Source organism: Somniosus microcephalus, chromosome 27 (genome assembly GCF_052327205.1).
Source record: "Somniosus microcephalus isolate GS21.2 chromosome 27, FLI_Smic_1.0, whole genome shotgun sequence".
NCBI classification, from domain to species: domain Eukaryota; kingdom Metazoa; phylum Chordata; class Chondrichthyes; order Squaliformes; family Somniosidae; genus Somniosus; species Somniosus microcephalus.
Genome location: NC_141013.1, coordinates 16932081 through 16952240, shown reverse-complemented (window position 1 = coordinate 16952240; position 20160 = coordinate 16932081). Strand labels below are relative to the sequence as shown.

Below are 20160 nucleotides of genomic sequence, written 5' to 3'. Positions count from 1 at the left end.
TTTATAAAGTTCCTTTTTGACAAATACTACCTAAGCTTGTAATGAGGTTCATATTAATATATAATAGGTTCATAGTACAATTGGGCACTTTTCTTATAAGGTTTATATAGTCTTTAAAATAAGAAGTTTATTTATCTCACTTTTCCTGGTGTTTTCTTCTCCCTTTCACGTCAATTTTCCATCCCATTTCACACACAGAGTTGAAACCTTAAGTGTTTTGCCTGTTCTCTTCCCCGTGTGTAACTATAACCATTTCTGTAACATTCAGTAATCAGGTCCTTTTCTCCTATGGATCCTTTGGCCGTCACATTCATGCGCACGGTTGCGTGGCTGGTGCCAAGAGCATTTTGTTTGCATCCATTTCCAATTTGTCCATTCAGTAAGAGTGTTGATCTAATGCAGTGCAGTGTTTTGTTGCACAGATTGCCTCATGCTACAATGTTTGAGAATTCTCTCAGACGACAGCAAATTGCCTCCTCGTCCATTGCCTGGCAGTGCGAGCTCATTTTTTTCCCCAAGCTTACAGAAAATATTTGACACACATCAAACTCAGCCCCCAGGCTGTAACAGAACCTATTTGGAGTGTGATTTCTAGTGCGAGATGGCTCTGCCAGTTTAAAATTTGAAATATGCAGCGTGAGTTGAGTTCATTCATTCCACTCCGATAAGCTGAATGGGCGTTTTGAATTCCCCAGTGGGAATGTGTGAAACCAACACTGGAAATACAAATTGGTATTAATAGCACCAGAAGAAGCGTAAAGCCAGGAGCTTCTCACACATTGGTAATTTGGAGTAAAGTTACCAACAGTTGCAGCTTTCAATATGGCTGCTGCGTATCATCTTCTAATTTTGGATGAACTGCCATTGTTGGTTCCATTGGGATGGATAGAAACTAATCTAGCAGCAAAAAAATAGAGCACTTTCTTGAGCCGCAACTGATTGTAGTCCAAGTTGTTACCCGACTCACCCATGGCATGGAACAGGGTGAGGAGCGTCTAATCAAACAAAGGCATCCTGCAGATGATGAGAACAACAGGATGAGAACAACACAAACCTTGAAATTACGGATGGCAGTATTAGTGGACAAGCACGCAATGTGCACATGTGGCGTTCCTTTGCTATGTTTAATGGAGGCGCTAACCTCTTTATTTTAAATGGGCTAACACCGCTGTTAAAGTGACAGACAGAGGGTTGTCAGCCGAGCACACTAAGCTCATTCACGAATATTGGCGACTGCAGTTCTCAGCCTGAAATGTAAAAATGAGCAAAAGCAGGAATGGTATCTCTGGATGAGTGAGAAAAGTGGAGAGTTCATTTCAAATTGCTATCTCTGATTGCCTCTGTAAAATGATCCCGGAAATCCCATGAGACAGGAATTGGGGGATGTTTGATTTTAAGTTGTAATGTTTCTTTCATTTTAACTGATGCTACAGGTTTTACACATATGACATATTCTAAATCATCTTGATCTGCTCAATGTCTACTGTGCAGGCCCATTAGATATCCTTAATGTTTAATGAAAGTCATTTAAAAGCATGGTACAATATCGCTATGATTTAATAGCTTCTGTAAGAGAATTGGGATATTTAATTATTTTTCACATTGTCACTGGCTGGGGAGGTGCCGGCGTAATCGCCCCACTCTGAAGGGTTTAGGCTAACTTTCTGTGCACACCATCAATTGTAGGCATCGGATAACCTTGGATCATGCAGGGTCTTAATGTGATGATCTCTCAAAATGCAACACTTGAAATGATGATCTTGTAGCTGCCACTTTTTTTTTCAGAATTTCATCCTTTAAAATTGCTTATACCAATTTTAATTATTCATTTTTTAAATAGAGTTGCCTTTTAAACAATTACAGTATCTAACATTTTAGAAAGTAAAATGAATATTTGCTCGAACAAAATGCATGTAAGAGACAGCAATTTAACTTTGCTAAGATGTTAAGTACCTGCCTGTGCAATGTCATGCATATGTAATGTGCGTACTTAATGAAATGTACATATTTGTGTGATGTACATGTCTGTGTAATGTGCATACCTTTTAGTACATACCTATGAAATGGGCGTATCTGGTTAATGTACATACGTGTGAAATGTTTTTTTTAATTTGTTCTCGAGGTGTGGGTGATGCCAGCAAGGCTGCCCAACCAATGTCTTGAGCAGCTGGTTGGTGAGCCGCCTACTTGGTAGTCATTCTTTATACAACTCAGTGGCTTGCTAAGCCGTTTAAAGAGGGCATTAAGAATCAACCACATAGCGTTTGGCTGGAGTCCTGCCTAGGTTAGATTCCTTTATGTGAGGACTTTAGTGAACCAGTTATGTTTCTGTGACAACCTGACAGCTTTCCTGGTGATTTTTTTTATGGTGCCAGCCCATTAGCAGATTCAATTAATTCAGTTTCACAACTTGACTACACTACTGTGTATTCTACACATGAGAACATACATGTGCACTATACATGCCTGTGTAATACATGTGAAATCTGCATAGGTGTGAAATGTACAGTTGTGTAATGTACATACTTACAAAATGTACATACATGTGTAATCTACATGTGTGTAATGTACATACCTATATAATGTACCTAGCTGTGAAATGTAATTAAGCATTTTGCCTATAATATTGCTTATTTGAAACGTAGCATATTTGACAAAGTAGAACAAATGGATTCTTTGCACAGATAGAGCTGAATATTATTCTGTTTCCTCAGAAATCATTATTGCAGATCTGGTGCAGCTGTAAGAGGACAGAAGGAAACATCGTACTACACCTTGACCTTCACCATCACATTCCTGCACTCGAAGGATGTCTGCTACCTGGCATACCACTACCCATACACCTACTCAACACTAATGGTATGCAACTTTCTTATAATACACTGTGGAAAAGCACTGCAGTATAAGCCAGTGACCACACCTTTCGGATGAGACGTTAAACCGAGACAGCATCTGCTCTGTCAGGTGGACGTATAAGATCCCCTGGCACTATTTCGAAGAGGAGCACAGGAGTTATTCCCGGTGTCCTGGCCAATATTTATCCCTCAATCAACATCACTAAAACAGATTATCTGGTCATTATCACATTGCTGTTTGTGGGAGCTTGCTGTGTGCAAATTGGCTGCCACGTTTCCCACATTACAACAGTGATTCCACTTCAAAAATTGACCATTTCACACCTATGCAGATTTCACATGTATTACACAGGCATGTATAGTGCACATATATGTTCTCATGTGTAGAATACACAGTAGTGTAGTTGCACCATGGCAAGTTGTGAAACTGAATTAATTGAATCTAGTAATGGGCTGGCATTTCTTTCTTTCTTTCCTCCTTCCTCCTCCTTTCTTTCTTTGTTTCTTCCTTCTTTCTTTCCTTCATCCCTCTTTCTTTCTTTCCTTCTTTCCTTCCTTCTTTCCTTCCTTCCTTCTTTCCTTCCTTTCTCCGAACAGTCAGACAAGCCAGTCCCATAACCCTGTATTAAGACGGTCACACTGTATTGTATATTGTAAAACATTAAATGGAAAGACATTTCCACTAACAAAGCATGATTTATTTTGTTGTGGAAAGCAATAATTAAATTAGCTGATGTCATAAACTGCAAGTGCGAAATTCAAACATTTTCCAGCTTCAGTTTCACCAGCTGCTGGTCACCCCGATATCTCTGTCTCTGTGTTGTTGCCCTGGCCATTGTGATGTGACTTTAGGGTTGGTCATTTCTGATGGGCTGGAGCCAGAGCCAGGCTCCCAGTGTAAACAGAAAATGCTGGAAATACTCAGCAGGTCAGGCAGCATCTGTGGAGAGAGAAACAGAGGGCGATTTTTAACCCTACTCCCTCAGTAGAAACCTGGCAGGTGGGCAGTTAAAATTGTCCTGCCTCTTACCTGTCCAAAAGCCACCATGATCGCAACATCCGCGATTTTAACTTGCTCTCCTGAGCAGGCACTAGGGACACGTGCCCGGAGCCAACAGGGTCCTTCTTTACATATGTATGAGAGTGGTAGCAGCCAGTCTGACAGTGAGCTCCCTCGGAGTGGCAGTAGCTAGCGGACTGCTGAGTCTGACAGCGGGATCATTGCTGGCTTGCTTCTGTTGACTTTCTAGGCTCTTCCTTTGGTCCTAAGACTCAGACATCAATTCTAGCAACCTGACTGTGCCCAGGTCTGACTCCTCTCTCCCAGCCATCAAGATGTGGCTTTAGCATGATGCTATAAAATGATGCTCTGTGAAAATCAAATTTCCATCATCTATCTCTTAAGTACATTGAGCACTGAGTGACATGAAAGGTTTTTAATCATTTGGAAATGTGAGCCAGAACGATGTGAGAGCAGCCATTATTTTTACAAAAGAATTTGTTACAGGTGTACTTTAGATTAGATTAGATTTCACTGTAAAATAAAATTGGATTTCTTTCTTCAAGTAAAATTATATTGAAATGGAATCTAACACCGAATTTGTTTCTCAATAAAAAATTTATGTGAATAAAAGGATCGTTCCACTTCATGGTGACAAATTATTCTGAATCGCTTGTGCTGTGCGGTGCTAATGTATTCAAGCTGGACCTTTTATTTCCTTTCTAAATAATTTTAGGAGCGAGTCTGATCTCTAACTGGAAATAAGGCTTGAATTGAGACTCACATGGTGCTGGGGCAAGAGTGACGCCAGCGTTAACACAGTGCACAGCTCCCCGCCCAACCCCCACCGAACCTCCACCACCTAGCTCAATGTAAAGAAAGCACTTGCATTTATATAGCATCGCTCATGACCTCAGAACATCTGAAAGCACTTCATAGCCAATTGAGTACTTCTGAAGTGTAGTCACAGTCCTAGGGAAACATGGCAGCCAATTTGTGCACATCAAGGTCGCACAACAGCAACAGGATAAATGAACTGTTACATATATTTCTTAAGGCTAAGGGGATCAAGGGATATGGGGAGAAGGCAGGGACAGGGTACTGAATTTGGATGATCAGCCATGATCGCATTGAATGGCGGAGCAGGCTCGAGGGGCCGAATGGCCTACTCCTGCTCCTATCTTCTATGTTTCTATGTTTCTATGACCTGCTCTTGGTGATGTTGGTCGAGGGATACATTGTAGCCAGGACATCGGGAGAACGCTCCTGCTCTTCTTCGAATAGTGTCATGGGATTTTGTTTACGACCACCTGAGAGTGCAAATGGGGCCTTGGCTTAACGTCTCATCCAAAAGACACAAGTCCTCTGGCAATCTTCAGTCAGCAGCAGCAGTTCAGTCAGTCTTCCTGATCCATGTTAGCTTGGTCGGCTGTGCTTCGCCAAGTGGTCATTCATGTGAGAATGAGTCAACCAATGACCAGCAGCTTATATGTCTCATACAGTGGCCATTATGCAAAGAATGTTTCTGTTGCAGCTTGGAACACTTCATCTGCGTCAGCAGCGTGAGTTAGGGCTAAAAACCGTTTTCAATAATGAGCCACTGACAGTAGCGACGGTAACGATCACACCAAGGCCCCTCGCTCACTGGCCTTCAGATGAAAGTGTTTTTTTTACACCAGCCCATTCACTCAGTTGAAAAATGGCATTTGGCTCCAGGAGGATCGACAAAGATAAATGGACACGGAAATCTAACACAATGCATTTATATCGAGGTTTCATCTCTATCCTTGCTCCAGACTCACCTGCATCTCCTCGAGGAGTCGCTGAACCCTGAACAGGTTTACTTCAGGCATCAGATATTGTGCTCCACACTCGGGGGTAACAACTGTCCAGTGATCACGGTTACTGCAAGCCCTGGGTCCCACCCTGAGCAGCTGCATCAATTTTGTAAGTAAGCAGCGTATTTCTTGCTTTCCACGCAGATCTGTTTTCTAGTCGATGCATTTTACTGAGAATAGGGGCTGATTAGAATGTCGGTGTATCTCACCAAGCTGATGTGTAGGTGTGCTATGTGCTGCTATGTTTGTTATCGCCCCCTCCTCCCCCATCTTTGTGGGGCTGAGTTTCTCGGGGTGGGGGGTGGGTGGGGGTGCGGCTGTTGCTTTTCCAGTGCAAAAGAGTGAACTAACTCACTGCTCCGGGCAACAGATCCCACTAAAATAAGCGTGTAGTGTTTGGGTTTTCCAATATATTTTTGCCTGATTTCTTCTTGTATTGGAGTGAGCACAAGGGCAGAAGCATGTGGAGATTCTCCCGGCGGTGTAACAGTCCATTCCCGCCCCTCTTAATGCTAATGGTGATTTTTCACTGGAGACGACAGGGAGGGTAGGAATTGCCTGTCCAAATACGAATGGCCATGTTATAATAATATTCAAATAGTGTAATGATGTTGGATTTCCTGATGTTTTTGTCTGTGTCCAGCTCAGCACTGAGAATTTCAGTATAGAAGAGGCAGCCAACATTGTTAAACAGCAGCTGACAGGTGCAAATGAATTTTAAGGCCCACGGAACAGAAACTTTGAATTGCTATAACGATGTTGCTTTTGAACTGTTCAGAGTACTTTTCTTTTTGTTTTCTTTATGCTGAAGAATACTGCATCAGAAATAAGAAGGAATGTACATTTATATAGCACCTTTCACAACCTGAAGACACCCCAAAGCGCTTTACAGCCAATTAAGTACTTTTTGATGTGTAGTCGCTGTTTTAATGTAGGAAATGCAGCAGTCAATTTATGCACAGCAAGATCTTTTCTTTTTGGCATTGGTTGAGCGATAAATATTGACCAGGACACCGGGGATAACTCCCCTGCTCCTCTTCGAAATAGTGTCGCGGGATCTTTTACGTCCACCTGAGATGGCAGACGGGGCCTCGGTTTAACATCTCATCCAAAAGACGGCACCTCTGACAGTGCAGCGCTCCCTCAGCACTGCACTGAAGAATCAATCTAGATTATGTGCTCAAGTCTCTGGAGTGGGACTTGAACCCACAACCTTCTGACTCAGAGGCGAGAGTGCTGCCCACTGAGCCACGGCTGACACCTTGTGGGCCCCACAATACAGCATTCAAATTGCAATCAATAGTGGTATAGTGGTTAGCACTGTTGCCTCACAGCGCCAGGGACCCGGGTTTGAATCCGGCCTCGGGTGACTGTCTGTGTGGAGTTTGCACATTCTCCCCGTGTTTGCGTGGGTTTCCTCCGGGTGCTCCGGTTTCCTCCCACAGTCCAAAGATGTGTGGGTTAGGTTGATTGGCTATGATAAAATTGACCCTTAGTGTTAGGGGGATTAAATACGTGGGGTTACGGGGATAGGGTGGGATATGTGTTGGTGTAGGGGTTACGGGGATCGGGTGGGATATGTGTCGGTGCAGGCTCGATGGGCCGAAATGGCCTCTATCTGCACTGTGAGGTTTCTGTGATTCTGTGATTGAATCCCAGGGGGAGTGATTGCGTTTGAATACGGGCCCACCAGTGAGGGAGCAGCATCCCAGCAGTATTGGAGGCACTAAAGTCTTAGGTCGTACCAGCCTGTTCGCCCCCTGATGAAGCAGCGAAAAGCCCCCCCTGACATGCTGTCAGTTTCACAGGACCCAGTCACATTGCTACTGGCGTACGGCCCAGCCCTACTTGACCCAGGATATGAAGAGCTGATGGCGGGAGCGGTTTGGGGGGTGTAAGCTCTGCTGTGCCTCATTTCTGGTGGTAGAGTGGTGCGGACAGACTTTCTAGCTTCGGGTATTTATTTTTCAGGAGCTTGCTTCACTGCCTCAGGCTATAAAATGTTCAGACACTTTTTTTCCAAATTCTATCACTGTAGATGCGCAGCCCTTTGCCATTTTCACACAGAGCACCCTCATTGAAAAAACATAAAACATGAACTTTTGAGTGCTCTAATGATGAATTTGTGCAAGGCAATGGTTAGGGCACAGTTAGAGTACTGTGCACAGTTTTGGGTGCCTCATTTTTGAAAGAATATTAAAGGGCACAGATTCAACAAGATCAAGGGTTGGGAAACTATAGTAACGAGGAGAGACCAGAAACACTTGGAGTGTTTCCAATGGAGCAAAGAAAGCTAAGAGAAGATTCAATAGATGGTTTTAAATTTATGAAGGGTTTCGATAGAGTGAAATGGAAAAAGTCAATTTCCTCTGGTTGGCGAGTTAGTGATGAGAGTTCATCAATTTGAAATTGTCACTCAAAGTGAGGAGAGCTGTTAGAAGAAATTTCTTTAGGCAGAGAATTTCTGGAGCATGAATGCTTAGCCACAGGGAGTAGTTGAGGCAAAGACCATCGTATCTTCTAAGGGAAAATTGGATGAACATTTAACGCAGAGGGAGATACAGGGCCATGGGAAGCCAGCGAGGCAATGGAACTAAATTTGGATTGCTCTAGCAAAAGGCCAGCATAGACACAATGGGCCGAATGGCCATCTTTTGTGCTGTAAACTTTTGAGTTTCTAAGGCTCAGACTTGCTCCATGTTTCAATCACGTCTTTCCTCTGCACAGCCAATCATGTGGGCCTTTTTAAATAGCGGCAGGAGCCTTTAAGAGTTAAGCTACGCACTATTTGCTGCTCCTCCCCCCTTTGGCAGCGAGCTCTTGGCACAAGACCCAATTACTGCCACGTGATTAGCACCACTCCATTGTGGTGAGTGCTACGCTTACCAGGGTCGGATGATTCACCTGTCAGTTAGAGAGACTGGGGAATGCTCTGGGTTTGAAAGCTTGGCTGACACAGTGGGTTAAAGAGCTGGTTAGAGGGACTGTGTGGCATCGTGGGTTAGAGGGACTAGGTTATGCAGTGAATTAGAGGGAATAGGTTCCATAGTGGGTTAGAGGGATGGGGTGACACAGTGAATTAGAGGGACTGGCGTGATGCAGTGGGTTAGAGAGATTGGATGATGCAGTGGGTTAGAGAGATTGGATGCTGCAGTGGGTTAGAGGGACTGAGGAGCACCGTAAATTAGGCAAAATGGACTGAGTGACAGTAGGTTAGAGGGATTGGGTGCTGCAGTGGCATAATGAAATTGGGTGATGGAGTGAGTTAGAGGGACTGGTTGACACAGTGGGTTAAAGAGCTTGAGTGGGGCAGTGGGTTGGAGACACTGGTTAATGCAGTAGGTTAAAGGGACTGGGTGAGATAGTGATTTAGTACACTGCCGTTTCACCTATGGAAGTAGAGTTTGAATCCAGACAATCGTTAAATGTCACCTTGGGCTGAATCAGTCAGTTTATGCAATAATTAGCTACAAGAAAAGTCCCAGGTTTGATTCCCAGTCTATGTTGGGTTGGCTGATTTCAGCTGGGCAGTGGTAGGAGTGTGTTGATTGGCTACAGCACTCCTAGGTTCGAGAGAGTGTGGAAATATGTTGCACTGGTGCAGTAGGAGATGGTCTTGTAATGTCAGGGCTGAGGCACATTGTTGGGGCAATTCGAGGGAGTTTTACTCTGCATCTAACTGTGCTGTATTTCACCTAGGAGTGATTGATAGGTCAGTGTAGAGGAGCTTTACCGTGCACCTAGCCCGTGCTGTAGCTGAGCTTTTGTCACTTAATGCTGATACGAAATGCCTGAAGTAGAATCTATTCCATTCACAACACTGAGATCTGTCAACCTGTTGGATAATGAAAAAACTTACAGGAAAATTAAAATTTGTCTCCTGCCTTTTACTTAAAATTATTTTTTCAGTAAAAATGCTTTAATGTCTGATTATGACTATGATATGACTACAAACAATTTTATGGAAAATAACTATCAAACATTTCACAGAATGTGCTGCATTTTTTACAGTGCCATATTTCATTCTGTCATTATATTATTGGCCCTCCCTGAACTCTGGAGCTATTGTTATTTGCCTACGGAAAGGAGTTGTGTTAGGTTCTGCGGCAGATTTATACCAAACTGCTGCACATTTGCACTTCGCTTTCCCCTCAAACCCAATCTGCAGGCTGCTTTGTTCTGAAAATTGATATTTCAATGACAGTGGTGTGATGTGATATACAAGAACACCAGCTCCTTCAGTCAGTCTCACTTTTCTCTGCTTGACTTCCTCCATTTTTCTATCCCCAGAACATTATTAGCATTCTTTTTGCCAATCCCAGCCTGAAACATTGAACCCCACAAACACACAGATGCTTAAACAATTATATCCGTATCATCCATTTCATTAGGCTCTGCACTTTTAAAAAATTGATTCTCGCTCAGCCCCTGACCTCCTTATTTACTGAATAAGCCTTGAACCTTAACAGCCCCAGTCACTAGGGATGTGAAGCATCCAAGTCACGGATTTGAAAAATTGAACAAAACAATACAATCACGAGGGAAAAGATGTGAGTTTCACAATTAGTATAAGGACATAAGAGGGATTAAGTGACTAGTGTGGTAACCTTCGGTAGCTGTTGAAAGTCATCTAATGCCAGTGCACATCAGTGTGGTACTGTTTGAGTAATGAGAGACCAAGCAAAGAAAGAAAGGAAGAGTTACATTTCTATAGCGCCTTTCACGACCACCGAAAGTCCCAAAGCGCTTTACAGCCACTGAAGTACTTTTTGAAGTGTAGTCACTGTTGTAATGTAGGAAACGCGGCAGCCAATTTGCTCACAGCAAGCTCCCACAAACAGCAATGTGATAATGACCAGATAATCTGTTTTAGTGATGCTGATTGAGGGATAAATATTGGCCAGGACACTGGGGATAACTCCCCTGCTCTTCTTCGAAATAGTGCCACGGGATCTTTCACGTCCACCTGAGAGAGCAGACAAGGCCTCAGTTTAACATCTCATCCAAAAGACAGCACCTCTGACAGTGCAGCACTCCCTCAGTACTGCACTCGAGTGTCAGCCTAGATTTTTGCACTCAAGTCTCTGGAGTGGGATTTGAATCCAGAACCTTCTGACTCAGAGGTGAGGGTGCTGCCCACTGAGCCATAGCTGACAATGCAGAATGCAAGGCCAGGAAAGTGTGGAGTTTAGCCTCAGTGATTCAGGTGAAAGGACAGATATTTGTGTTTATTTTATTGTATTTTGACTTTAATTTAATTTATTTCAGCTGTTCAATACCAGGAACTGTTTAGCAACTGAGTAAACTTGTTTATTTGCTGCCTTACTAATTTGAGCTGATTTGAGCTGTTAGTACTTTAATTGATAATGTAACGTTAACTTAACTCAGTGGTAGCATTCTCACTTCTAAAGTCGGAAGGTTGTAGGTTCAAACTCCACTCCAGGACATGAACAATGGGAACAGTGCGTGGAATAGAGCCGCTCCATTCTAACTGCTCACCCGCTCTGTTCCCGGCCAGCAGGGAGAGTTAAAATTCCCCTCTGATTTAGCTTGGCATTGCAGTGCAGTACTGAGAGAGTGGTGCATTGTCGGAGGTGACGTCTTTCCAATGAGATGTTAAACAAAGTCCTGACTGTTCAGTTGGATGTCAAAGATCCTATGCCACTATTAAAAGAAGAGACGGGAGCGCTCCCAATATCCTGGCCAATATTGCCATCAAAACTAGATTATCTGATCATTTACCTTCTTTGCTGTTTATGGGTCCTTATAGTGTGCAAATTGGCTGCCACACTTGCCTACATAACCGCAGTGATGACAGTTCAAAAGTAACTCATTAACTATGAAGCGCTTTGGGATGCCCTGAGGATGTCACAGGTGCTATGTGTATGCAGAAGATTTTGAAGGGGGAAGGCAATAGCCAGAATCATAGAATCTTACAACACAGAAGGAGGCCATTCGGCCCTTCGTGCCTGCTCTTTGGTAGAGCTACAAATTAGCCCCACTCCCTGCGCTCTTTCCCCGTAGCCCTGCAATTTTCTCCCCTTCAAATATTCATCCAATTCCCTTTTCATAGTTACCATTGAATCTGCTTCCACCATCCTTTCAGGCAGCGCATTCCAGATCATAATAACTCGCTGCGTAAAAAAAAAATCTCCTCGTCTCACCTCTGGCTCTTTTGCCATTTACCTTAAATCTGTGTCTGGTTACCAAACCTTCCGCCTGTGGAAACAATTTCTCCTTATTTACTCTATCAAAACCGTTCAAGATTTTGAACACTTCTATTAAATCTCCCCTTAACCTTCTCTGCTCTGAGGAGAGCAGTCCCAGCTTCTCTAGACTCTCCATGTAACTGAAGTCTCTCACCCCTGGTACCTATTGTAATAAATCTTTTCTGCACCCTCTCCAAGGCCTTGACATGTGTCCTAAAGTGTGGCACCCAGAATTGGACACAGTGCTCTAGCTGAGACCTAAACAGTGATTTAGAAAGGTTTAGCATTACTTCCTTGCTTTTGTACTCTATGCGTCTACTTATAAAGCAAGGATGTTGTATGCTTTTTATCAGCCTTCTCAAATTGTCCTGGCACCTTCAAAGACTTGTGTATTTACACCCTGAAGTTTTTCTGTTCTTTTACTCCCATTTATATTCCTTCACCTCATTCTTCCTTCCAAAGTGCATCACTTCACACGTCTCTGCATTAAATTTCATCTTTCATGTGTCAGTCCATTTCACCAGTCAGTTTCCTTACCTAAGAAAGGATATGCTTGCCATAGAGGGAGTGCAGCGAAGGTTCACAGACTGATTCCTGGGAGGGCAGGACTGTCGTATGAGGAGAGATTGAGTTGACTAGGCCTGTATTCACTAGAGTTTAGAAGAATGAGAGGGGATCTCATTGAAATGTATAAAATTCTGACAGGGCTAGACCGACTGGATGCAGGGAGGATGATTCCCCTGGCTGGGGGGGTCTAGAACGAGGGGTCACAGTCTCAGGATACGGGGTAGGACATTTAGGACTGAGATGAGGAGAAATTTCTTCACTCAGAGGGTGGTGAACCTGTGGAATTCTCTACCACAGAAGGCTGTGGAGGCCAAGTCACTGAATATATTTAAGAAGGAAATAGATAGATTTCTCGACACAAAAGATATCAAGAGGTATGGGGAGAGAGCGGGAATATGGTATTGAGATAGAGGATCAGCCATGATCATATTGAATGGCGGAGCAGGCTCGAAGGGCCGAATGGCCTACTCCTGCTCCTATTTTTCTATGTTTCTATGTTTCTACATCCTCCTGGAGTCTGTTACCATCCTCCTCACTGTTTACTAAATTCCCAAGTTTTGTGTCTGATGTGCCTCAATAAATCCGAGACTCAATGTTAGCGGAACAAAACAAGGCTTTTATTAACTTAGAAGGTAACACACAGTGGAGAGGTATCTTCCATCCAGAGGTCTGCTGTACTGGATGTGAGGCAGGCTGGGCCTGCTTACATAGGGGCCAGGTATGGGCGGAGCCCTACACACAATACAATACAATGGTGAGGAAACGGAACTGAGGTAAGGGAAATGAAACTGAAACCAAACCACAGTCACAGGCAGAGACTACCGATGAGTGATGAATGGCATATTTCATCACAGTGTCAACTGTAAACTTTGAAATTATGCCCTGTATAACCAAGTCCAGGTCATCAATGTAGATCAAAAATAGCAGTCGTCCAGATACCGACCCTGGGGCACACCACTGTATGCTTACTTCCCCTCTAAACAAACAACCGTTTACCACTACTCTCTGCTTTCTGTCTCTTAGCCAATCTTGTATCCACGCTGCCGCTGCCCCTTTAATCCCATAGGCTTCAATTTTGCTAACAAGTCTATTATGTGGCACTTTATCAAATGCCTTTTGAAAGTCCATATACACAACATCCCTGCATTACCGTCATCAACTCTATTATTACATCGAAGAATTGAATCAAGTTTGTCAGACACAATTTGCCTATAACAAATGCGTGCTGGCTGTCATTTATTAACCCATGTTGTTGTCCCAGGTTATGGTCTCTAGAAGGTCCTCCACCACTGACGTTAGGCTGACTGGCCTGTAGTGACCGGGTTTATCCATCTCCCCTTTTTTGAACAGGGGTGTAACATTCTAGTTGGGGAGTACGCGGGCAGATCGCCCATTCCATCTTGCACCCCCTACTGGCATGAGTCAACATATGATCTCGAGAAAAGCCCAAAATGTTTACTAGGCTAAGGTAATTATTCCTAGAGAAAGTGCTCGAGACACTGCCGATTGAGTAGGAATTTACGGTTTTGTTAACTTTATGTACACTCCTTGGGTTGAGTTTTCAACTTGTGGTTGAACATTGGAGATCGGCTGCCTGTTACAGAAACCACTCGGTTTTCATTTCCGTCGCTCTTGGCTGATCTGTAACACCAGGTTTACGCCCGAACAGCAAGTTGAAAATCCCCCCTGCAGTGTGCAGTGCCGGTAAAGAAAGCCACTCCCGTAAATGTCCCAAGAGGCAAATGAGATATATTGTTTTGTACCCACAATCTCCCAGCAAAAGAGTTTTTGATGTGAAATGATAAACCGAACCAGAGATTAAAAGAAATGCTGATCAGTTACCCCGCTGTACCTCACAGGGAATCGCCAATATGTGGTGCTGACGGCCCGAGTGCATCCTGGGGAGAGCAACGCAAGTTGGGTCATGAAGGGGACACTGGAATTTCTCGTGAGTAATGACCCCATTGCTCGCAGCCTACGGGATACCTACATCTTCAAAATCATTCCTATGCTGAACCCTGATGGTGTCATCAATGGCTGGTGAGTAGAAGCAGTGGGAGATAGACGTTATTATTGTGCCTTCAGTGAGATGCAGCTTCTGTTAAGCTCTTTTAAGCTCTTTTTTACTATTTAAATAAAAAACCCAGAACGTTCACTCCTGTAACCCAAGCTCAGTGTGTGACATGAATCAGTCATTCATGAAAGAAAGACTTATGAAATAATACTGAGCGGCCTACGGGTGGCGCTGTCCAGGGAGAGTATAAATACTCGGGCATGGGCCAAGCTTGCGCAGGACATTCTTAACAGGAACTAGTGAAGGACACAACTAGATCTCCATGTTGTAAAACAGTTGATTAAAGCTTTGTTTAACGCTTAGACCAAGTGCCTAGTAGTTTTCTTATGTCAGTATGTACAGCTACCTCGCTCAAATCATTCACTGTACGCCAAGCCCTGATATAACAGGCACTGTCTACAACTCCCTCACTAAAACATTCACTATACCACCCTCTCACTAGACCCCGAGCTCTGATCTAGTGTTTACAACTTTCTCGTCAAGATAGAAATCTGAAAAGCCTCTCATCTATCCAAGACTATAACACGCTCCTATAGTTGCCACATCAACCCGAACCTGTCACACACATGGGATACAGTCTCACACTTATCCTTCCCCTTTATCTCGTGTGTTCTAAACTATGAAACACGTGTGCTGGCTGAGTAACCCAATACCAACTGAGAAAAGAGCAGAAACTGCAAAAAGAATCATGATTCCGTATGACATGGTCAAATCTGTTGAGAAGTAAACAGCTTTCAGGATTGGGGAAATTATAGGAGTGAATGTGTCAGTGATCATGACTCTGGTTAAACACACTGAGCTATGCTTGGTTTAAGAATGACACATTAATAGGCTGTCTCTCATCTCAGACGCTTGGGACTTCTAGAGAAGAAAGTAGCTGAGCATCAATTAGTCCTAATGTACACTGGAATTTTACAGCCAGTTGAACAATGGTTTCTGTCATAAGCAGAATATTGATGAAAGTTAAGTAAGTTGATGAACAGGTGAATGTTTTACCTCTGTTAAACTACAAAAAAAAGGAAAGACTGGAGAAATATGAGAGAATTTTAATAATGAATGCTGAAGCCCTCAGGAATTTGTTACTGTGATTGATCGAGAGTGCCCTTTGAAAAGCCCTGGGCTGAGTTTCTGTAATTAGTGAGTGATTGTGCAACACTGTTCTCACCATTAAAAATATCCACGTTCACACATTGTTCACATGTTGCACTCCAGATAGTTAATCATATTCAGAAGCTGCCAAATGTTTGTGATGGGGAATAACCAAGGGCTTTCCATCTCACAGGAAACATAAGGTCCCATTTCAGTGGCGCAGTGGGCTAGCAATACTGTCCTTTCATCCCTGGAACTGAACTTCAGCTGAACTTGTATTGTTCTACAAATGATTAAATGTGATGTTTGTATATTAAAATAAAATAGTTGAAGGCAGATTGCTCCCAACGTGGGGAATGGATAGGCTTCTTGGGCTCTTTTTCGAGAGAACTATGTGGTTCATGGTTCCTTTGTATATGATAACAATTGATAAGGTCCATGTGCCCTTCACACCTCAGGTTTAGCAGCTGCCTCACAACCCCTGCCTTTGGACTGCATGTCAATTTGGCTGTTTACACAAAGTTTTGAAATTATTCACTTGTCGAATTTTCCTGACCAGTGATTCAAGTGGATTACTTTTTCACTATTTTGACAAAAGCTGAAAGCTTCCTTTAGAATACAGACTTTTCCAAATACATTCCAGGGCTCCTCGGCTGTTATTCTCCTCCTTCAGCAACTCCTGGATCTACCCCCTCTCCACTACTGACTCGAAACTTGGTCATTGGTCAGTGGCTGCTCCATGCTGACTCCACATTATCCACAAGTGGACTTCATCCCAACATGGCCTTCTGGCCCTAGACTTTAACTTTGGACTATTTCATATTGTCTCCTCCCTGCTCTCAGTTTACAACCATGTCTCACCTAACCTCTGCCATGCCTGCGTAACTTGGAATTCCTTTTATGTCTATTTGCCTCCACATTTTGCCTACCACTCCAGACCTGAGTCCATTACATCTTCTCCCCTTTTCAGCCCCACTTGGGCCCTTCTCTCCTCTCCTTCTCCTCACCCAGCCCTGCCACCTTTGTGCTATCACCCATCCCTCCCCCAACCTATTACTACCCCTCAATCTCATTCTCTCCTTTCACTGTCCCAGGCTTGAATTCCCCCACGAACAAGCTCACAGCTACTCTCTCTGCCTCACTTGGCATTCTCCAAGGGCCCTTTGTGACACCTGTTGCTGCCTCCTTAAGAACAGTAACTTAAAGTGCCCCATCGAATTCTGTCTCCGGCCTTCCCACACAGTGTGCTCGCTGGGGGCTAACCTCACCGACATCCTTCCTGTTCCATCACCCCAGCCTAAAAATCTGACAATCAGCGATTTTAGGAACAGAGAACAAAGTGACTTGCGTCTTAAGTAAGTTTGATAGGTAAGTAAATTACAAATATTGCTAATATTCCTCCCTCAACAAACACCACAGAAACAGACTAACTGATCTCATTGCTGTTGGCTGACACATTTGCCTACATAACAGCAGTGAGTGCACTTCAAAATACTTCATTGGCTGTGAAGCACTTTGGGATTTCAGAAGGATGTGAAAGGAACCCTGTACCTTTCAGTGTCAATGAGGTTTGTAACGTATTTACCTTGTCAGTGCTACTTTGAACCACAGATTGTTACAGCCTCAATCTGTACACTTTAGAAATGGACTGTACTGGACTTAAATAAGATGAGGGTGTAACATAAAAACAACATTGTGTCTGACTCCAGAATTCTCAGTGAAGAAGTTCTGCAATTGAAAAGCACGAACGCCCTTGGAAACTGGAATTAAAACTCTTTAAGAATTCTGGTTACCGTGCTACCGTCACTTGTGAAAGTTTGATCGAGTTGGAATATTAGATATTTCTCGGTTTCTGCTTGTCAGTATAGCTGCATCGTGAAGCATTGCCGTGGCAACATTCGACTAGTCCAACATACCCGTCAGTAATTAAGAGTGGATGGAGAGCCGAGCTGGACTGTTTAGCCAGAGTCTAATCAAATCGTGAATTATATTGATTTCATTAATTGGTGTTCAGCGTAGTTCGTGTAGGTGTTGATGTAGAATTGTTTCAAGGTGAATTGTAGAAATTGAAATTAGATTCCCAACGTGATCGTGAGGCCAAAGGACCCATTTTATTGTACCACAGTTAATTTAGAAATGATTTCAGGCTTTATTATAAATTACTAATGCAGATGCGTCTATCTCATCGGAGGCAGCAACCTGTGACTATTTATTTGCCTTTAATTGTAGAGAGTGGGCAAATCAGGTTTCAGGCAAAGAAAATGTTGATTGCTTTTCACAGACCATTAAGAAATTCTTCCTTCTTTAAATGCAAATCCAATTAATTTACTTTCTTTATCTTCTAGTTACAAATTTGAAGGTGCCCACAGCAGTCACTGCTCTGGCTCCCAGTGATCCTGCATTGTTGTTACTTCAAAGGCAGATGTAATAACCCAGTAATTAATTCAGTAACTTCCCCGATAGTTCTGAACTCGTAATAATAAAGCCCTTCTCTGTTATATGTCAACATTTGTGACTATTTTTTGAATCGCAGAATCTTATTCATCCCATTATAATTTCTAATTCTGCTAATTCTTTCTCCTTATTTTCCCCAATCTTCTCGGTCACCCTCTAAATGAGGCTGGGTGGGACTCCCTTTTTGCCCGAACTGCAGCAGTCACTGTTTTAAAATTCTCATCCTTGTTTTCAGATCCCTCCATGGCCTCACCGTCCTCCAGCCCTACAAGCCTCCGAGATCTCTGCGCTCCTCCAATTCTGGCCTCTTGTGCATCTTCAATTTTCATTGCTCCACCAGTGGCAGCCGTGCCTTCGGTTGTCTAGGCCCTAAGCTCCGGAATTCCCTTCCTTAACCTCTCCGCCTCGCTACCTCGCTCTCCTCCTTTAAGATGCTCCTTAAAACCTACCTCTTTGACCAAGCTTTTGATCACCTGCCCTAATTTCTCCTTATGTGGCTCGGTGTCAGATTTTGTTTGATAACGCTCCTGTGAATGTTTTACTATGTTAAAGGCACTATATAAATGCAAGTTGTTGTTATGTACGTAGTGCTTTGGAATAAGAAGATAAGAACATTAGATTTAGGAGCAGCAGTAGGCCATACAGCCCCATAAGCCTGCTCCGCCATTCAATAAGATCGTGGCTGATCTATGACCTCAACTCCACTTTCCCGCCCAATCTCCATATCTCTTGATTCTCCTAGAGTCCAACAATCCATCGATCTCAGCCTTGAATATACTCAACGACTGAGCACCAACAGCCCTCTGGGGTAGAGAATTCCAAAGATTCACAACCCTCTGAGTGAAGAAGTTCCTCCTCGTCTCAGTCTTAAAAGGCCGACCCCTTATCCTGAGACTATGACCCCTCGTTCTGGACTCTCCAGCCATGGAAAACAATCTCTCAGCATCTAGCCTGTCAACCCCCCTCAGAATCTTATATGTTTTAATGAGATCTCTCATTCTTCTAAATTGACAAAGAGTATAAGCCTAATCTACTCAATCTCTCATCATAGGACAACCCTCTCATCCCAGGGATTAGTCTAGTGAACCTTCATTGCACCGCCTCTAAGGCAAGTGTATCTTTCCTTAGATAAGGAGACCAAAACTGTGCCCAGTACTCCAGGTGTGGTCTCACCAAAGCCCTGTACAATTGTAGAAAAACTTCCTTTCTCTTGTATTCTAACCCCCTAGTAATAAAGGCCAATGTGCCATTTGCCTTCCTAATTACTTGCTGTACCTGCAAGCTAACTCTCTGTGTTTCCTGTACGAGGGCACCTAAATCTCTCTGAACACCAACATTTAATCGTTTCTCACCATTTAAAAAAATTCTGTTTTTCTGTTCTTCCTACCAAAGTGAATAACCTCACATTTCCCCACATTATACTCCATCAGCCACCTTATTGCCCACTCACTTAGCCTGTCTATATCCCTTTGCAGGCTCTTTGTGGCTTCCTCACAGCTTACTTTCCCACCTAGCTTTGTATCATCAGCAAACTTGGATACATTACACTCGGTCCCTTCATCTAAGTCATTAATATAGATTGTAAATAGCTGAGGCCCAAGCATTGATCCTTGCACCCCACTAGTTACAGTCTGCCAATCTGAAAATGACCAGTTTATACCAACTCTCTGCTTTCTGTCCATTAACCAATCCTCTATCCATGCTAATACATTACCTCCAATACCACGAGCCCTTATCTTGTGTAACAGCCTTTTATGTGGCACTTTATCGAATGCCTTTCGGAGTATTTCAGAGATATGTGATAAGGTGTTGTAAAAATGCGAGTCTTTTAATTCCTCAGTTACATTCCAACCAGAGAAGCGACAGTCTTCTGGGCCTCATGCCAACCACAACCGGGAGCACCTGGGATCGACTCTTCGGCCTCTGATGCTGCTCTTCCACTCTGACACTCCCAACACATACAGGGAGCATGAATTGAGAAATTACACATCCCAGCCCGTGATTTTATGGACGTTGGCTTCAGTGGTCAGAAAATTGCGGGCTTCCCGTGTACAATTTTCCGTAAGTGTCCAAG

At 43.4% G+C, this 20160-nt stretch overlaps 1 protein-coding gene across 4 annotated transcripts in view; it reads left to right on the top strand.

The window, feature by feature from the left end:
• The window catches only part of agbl1 (AGBL carboxypeptidase 1), a 268365-nt gene that overhangs the window by 125356 nt on the left and 122849 nt on the right, over positions 1-20160 (top strand). For 3 of the 4 annotated variants that reach the window (XM_085968576.1, XM_085968575.1, XM_085968577.1), the window contains 3 exons: positions 2715-2859; positions 5652-5802; positions 14329-14509. In XM_085968576.1, the coding sequence (XP_085824702.1) occupies positions 2715-2859; positions 5652-5802; positions 14329-14509 (477 nt within the window). Of the gene's footprint in view, positions 1-2714; positions 2860-5651; positions 5803-14328; positions 14510-19926; positions 20118-20160 lie in introns of those variants that run through there. The other variant, XM_085968578.1, reaches the window with a different exon arrangement.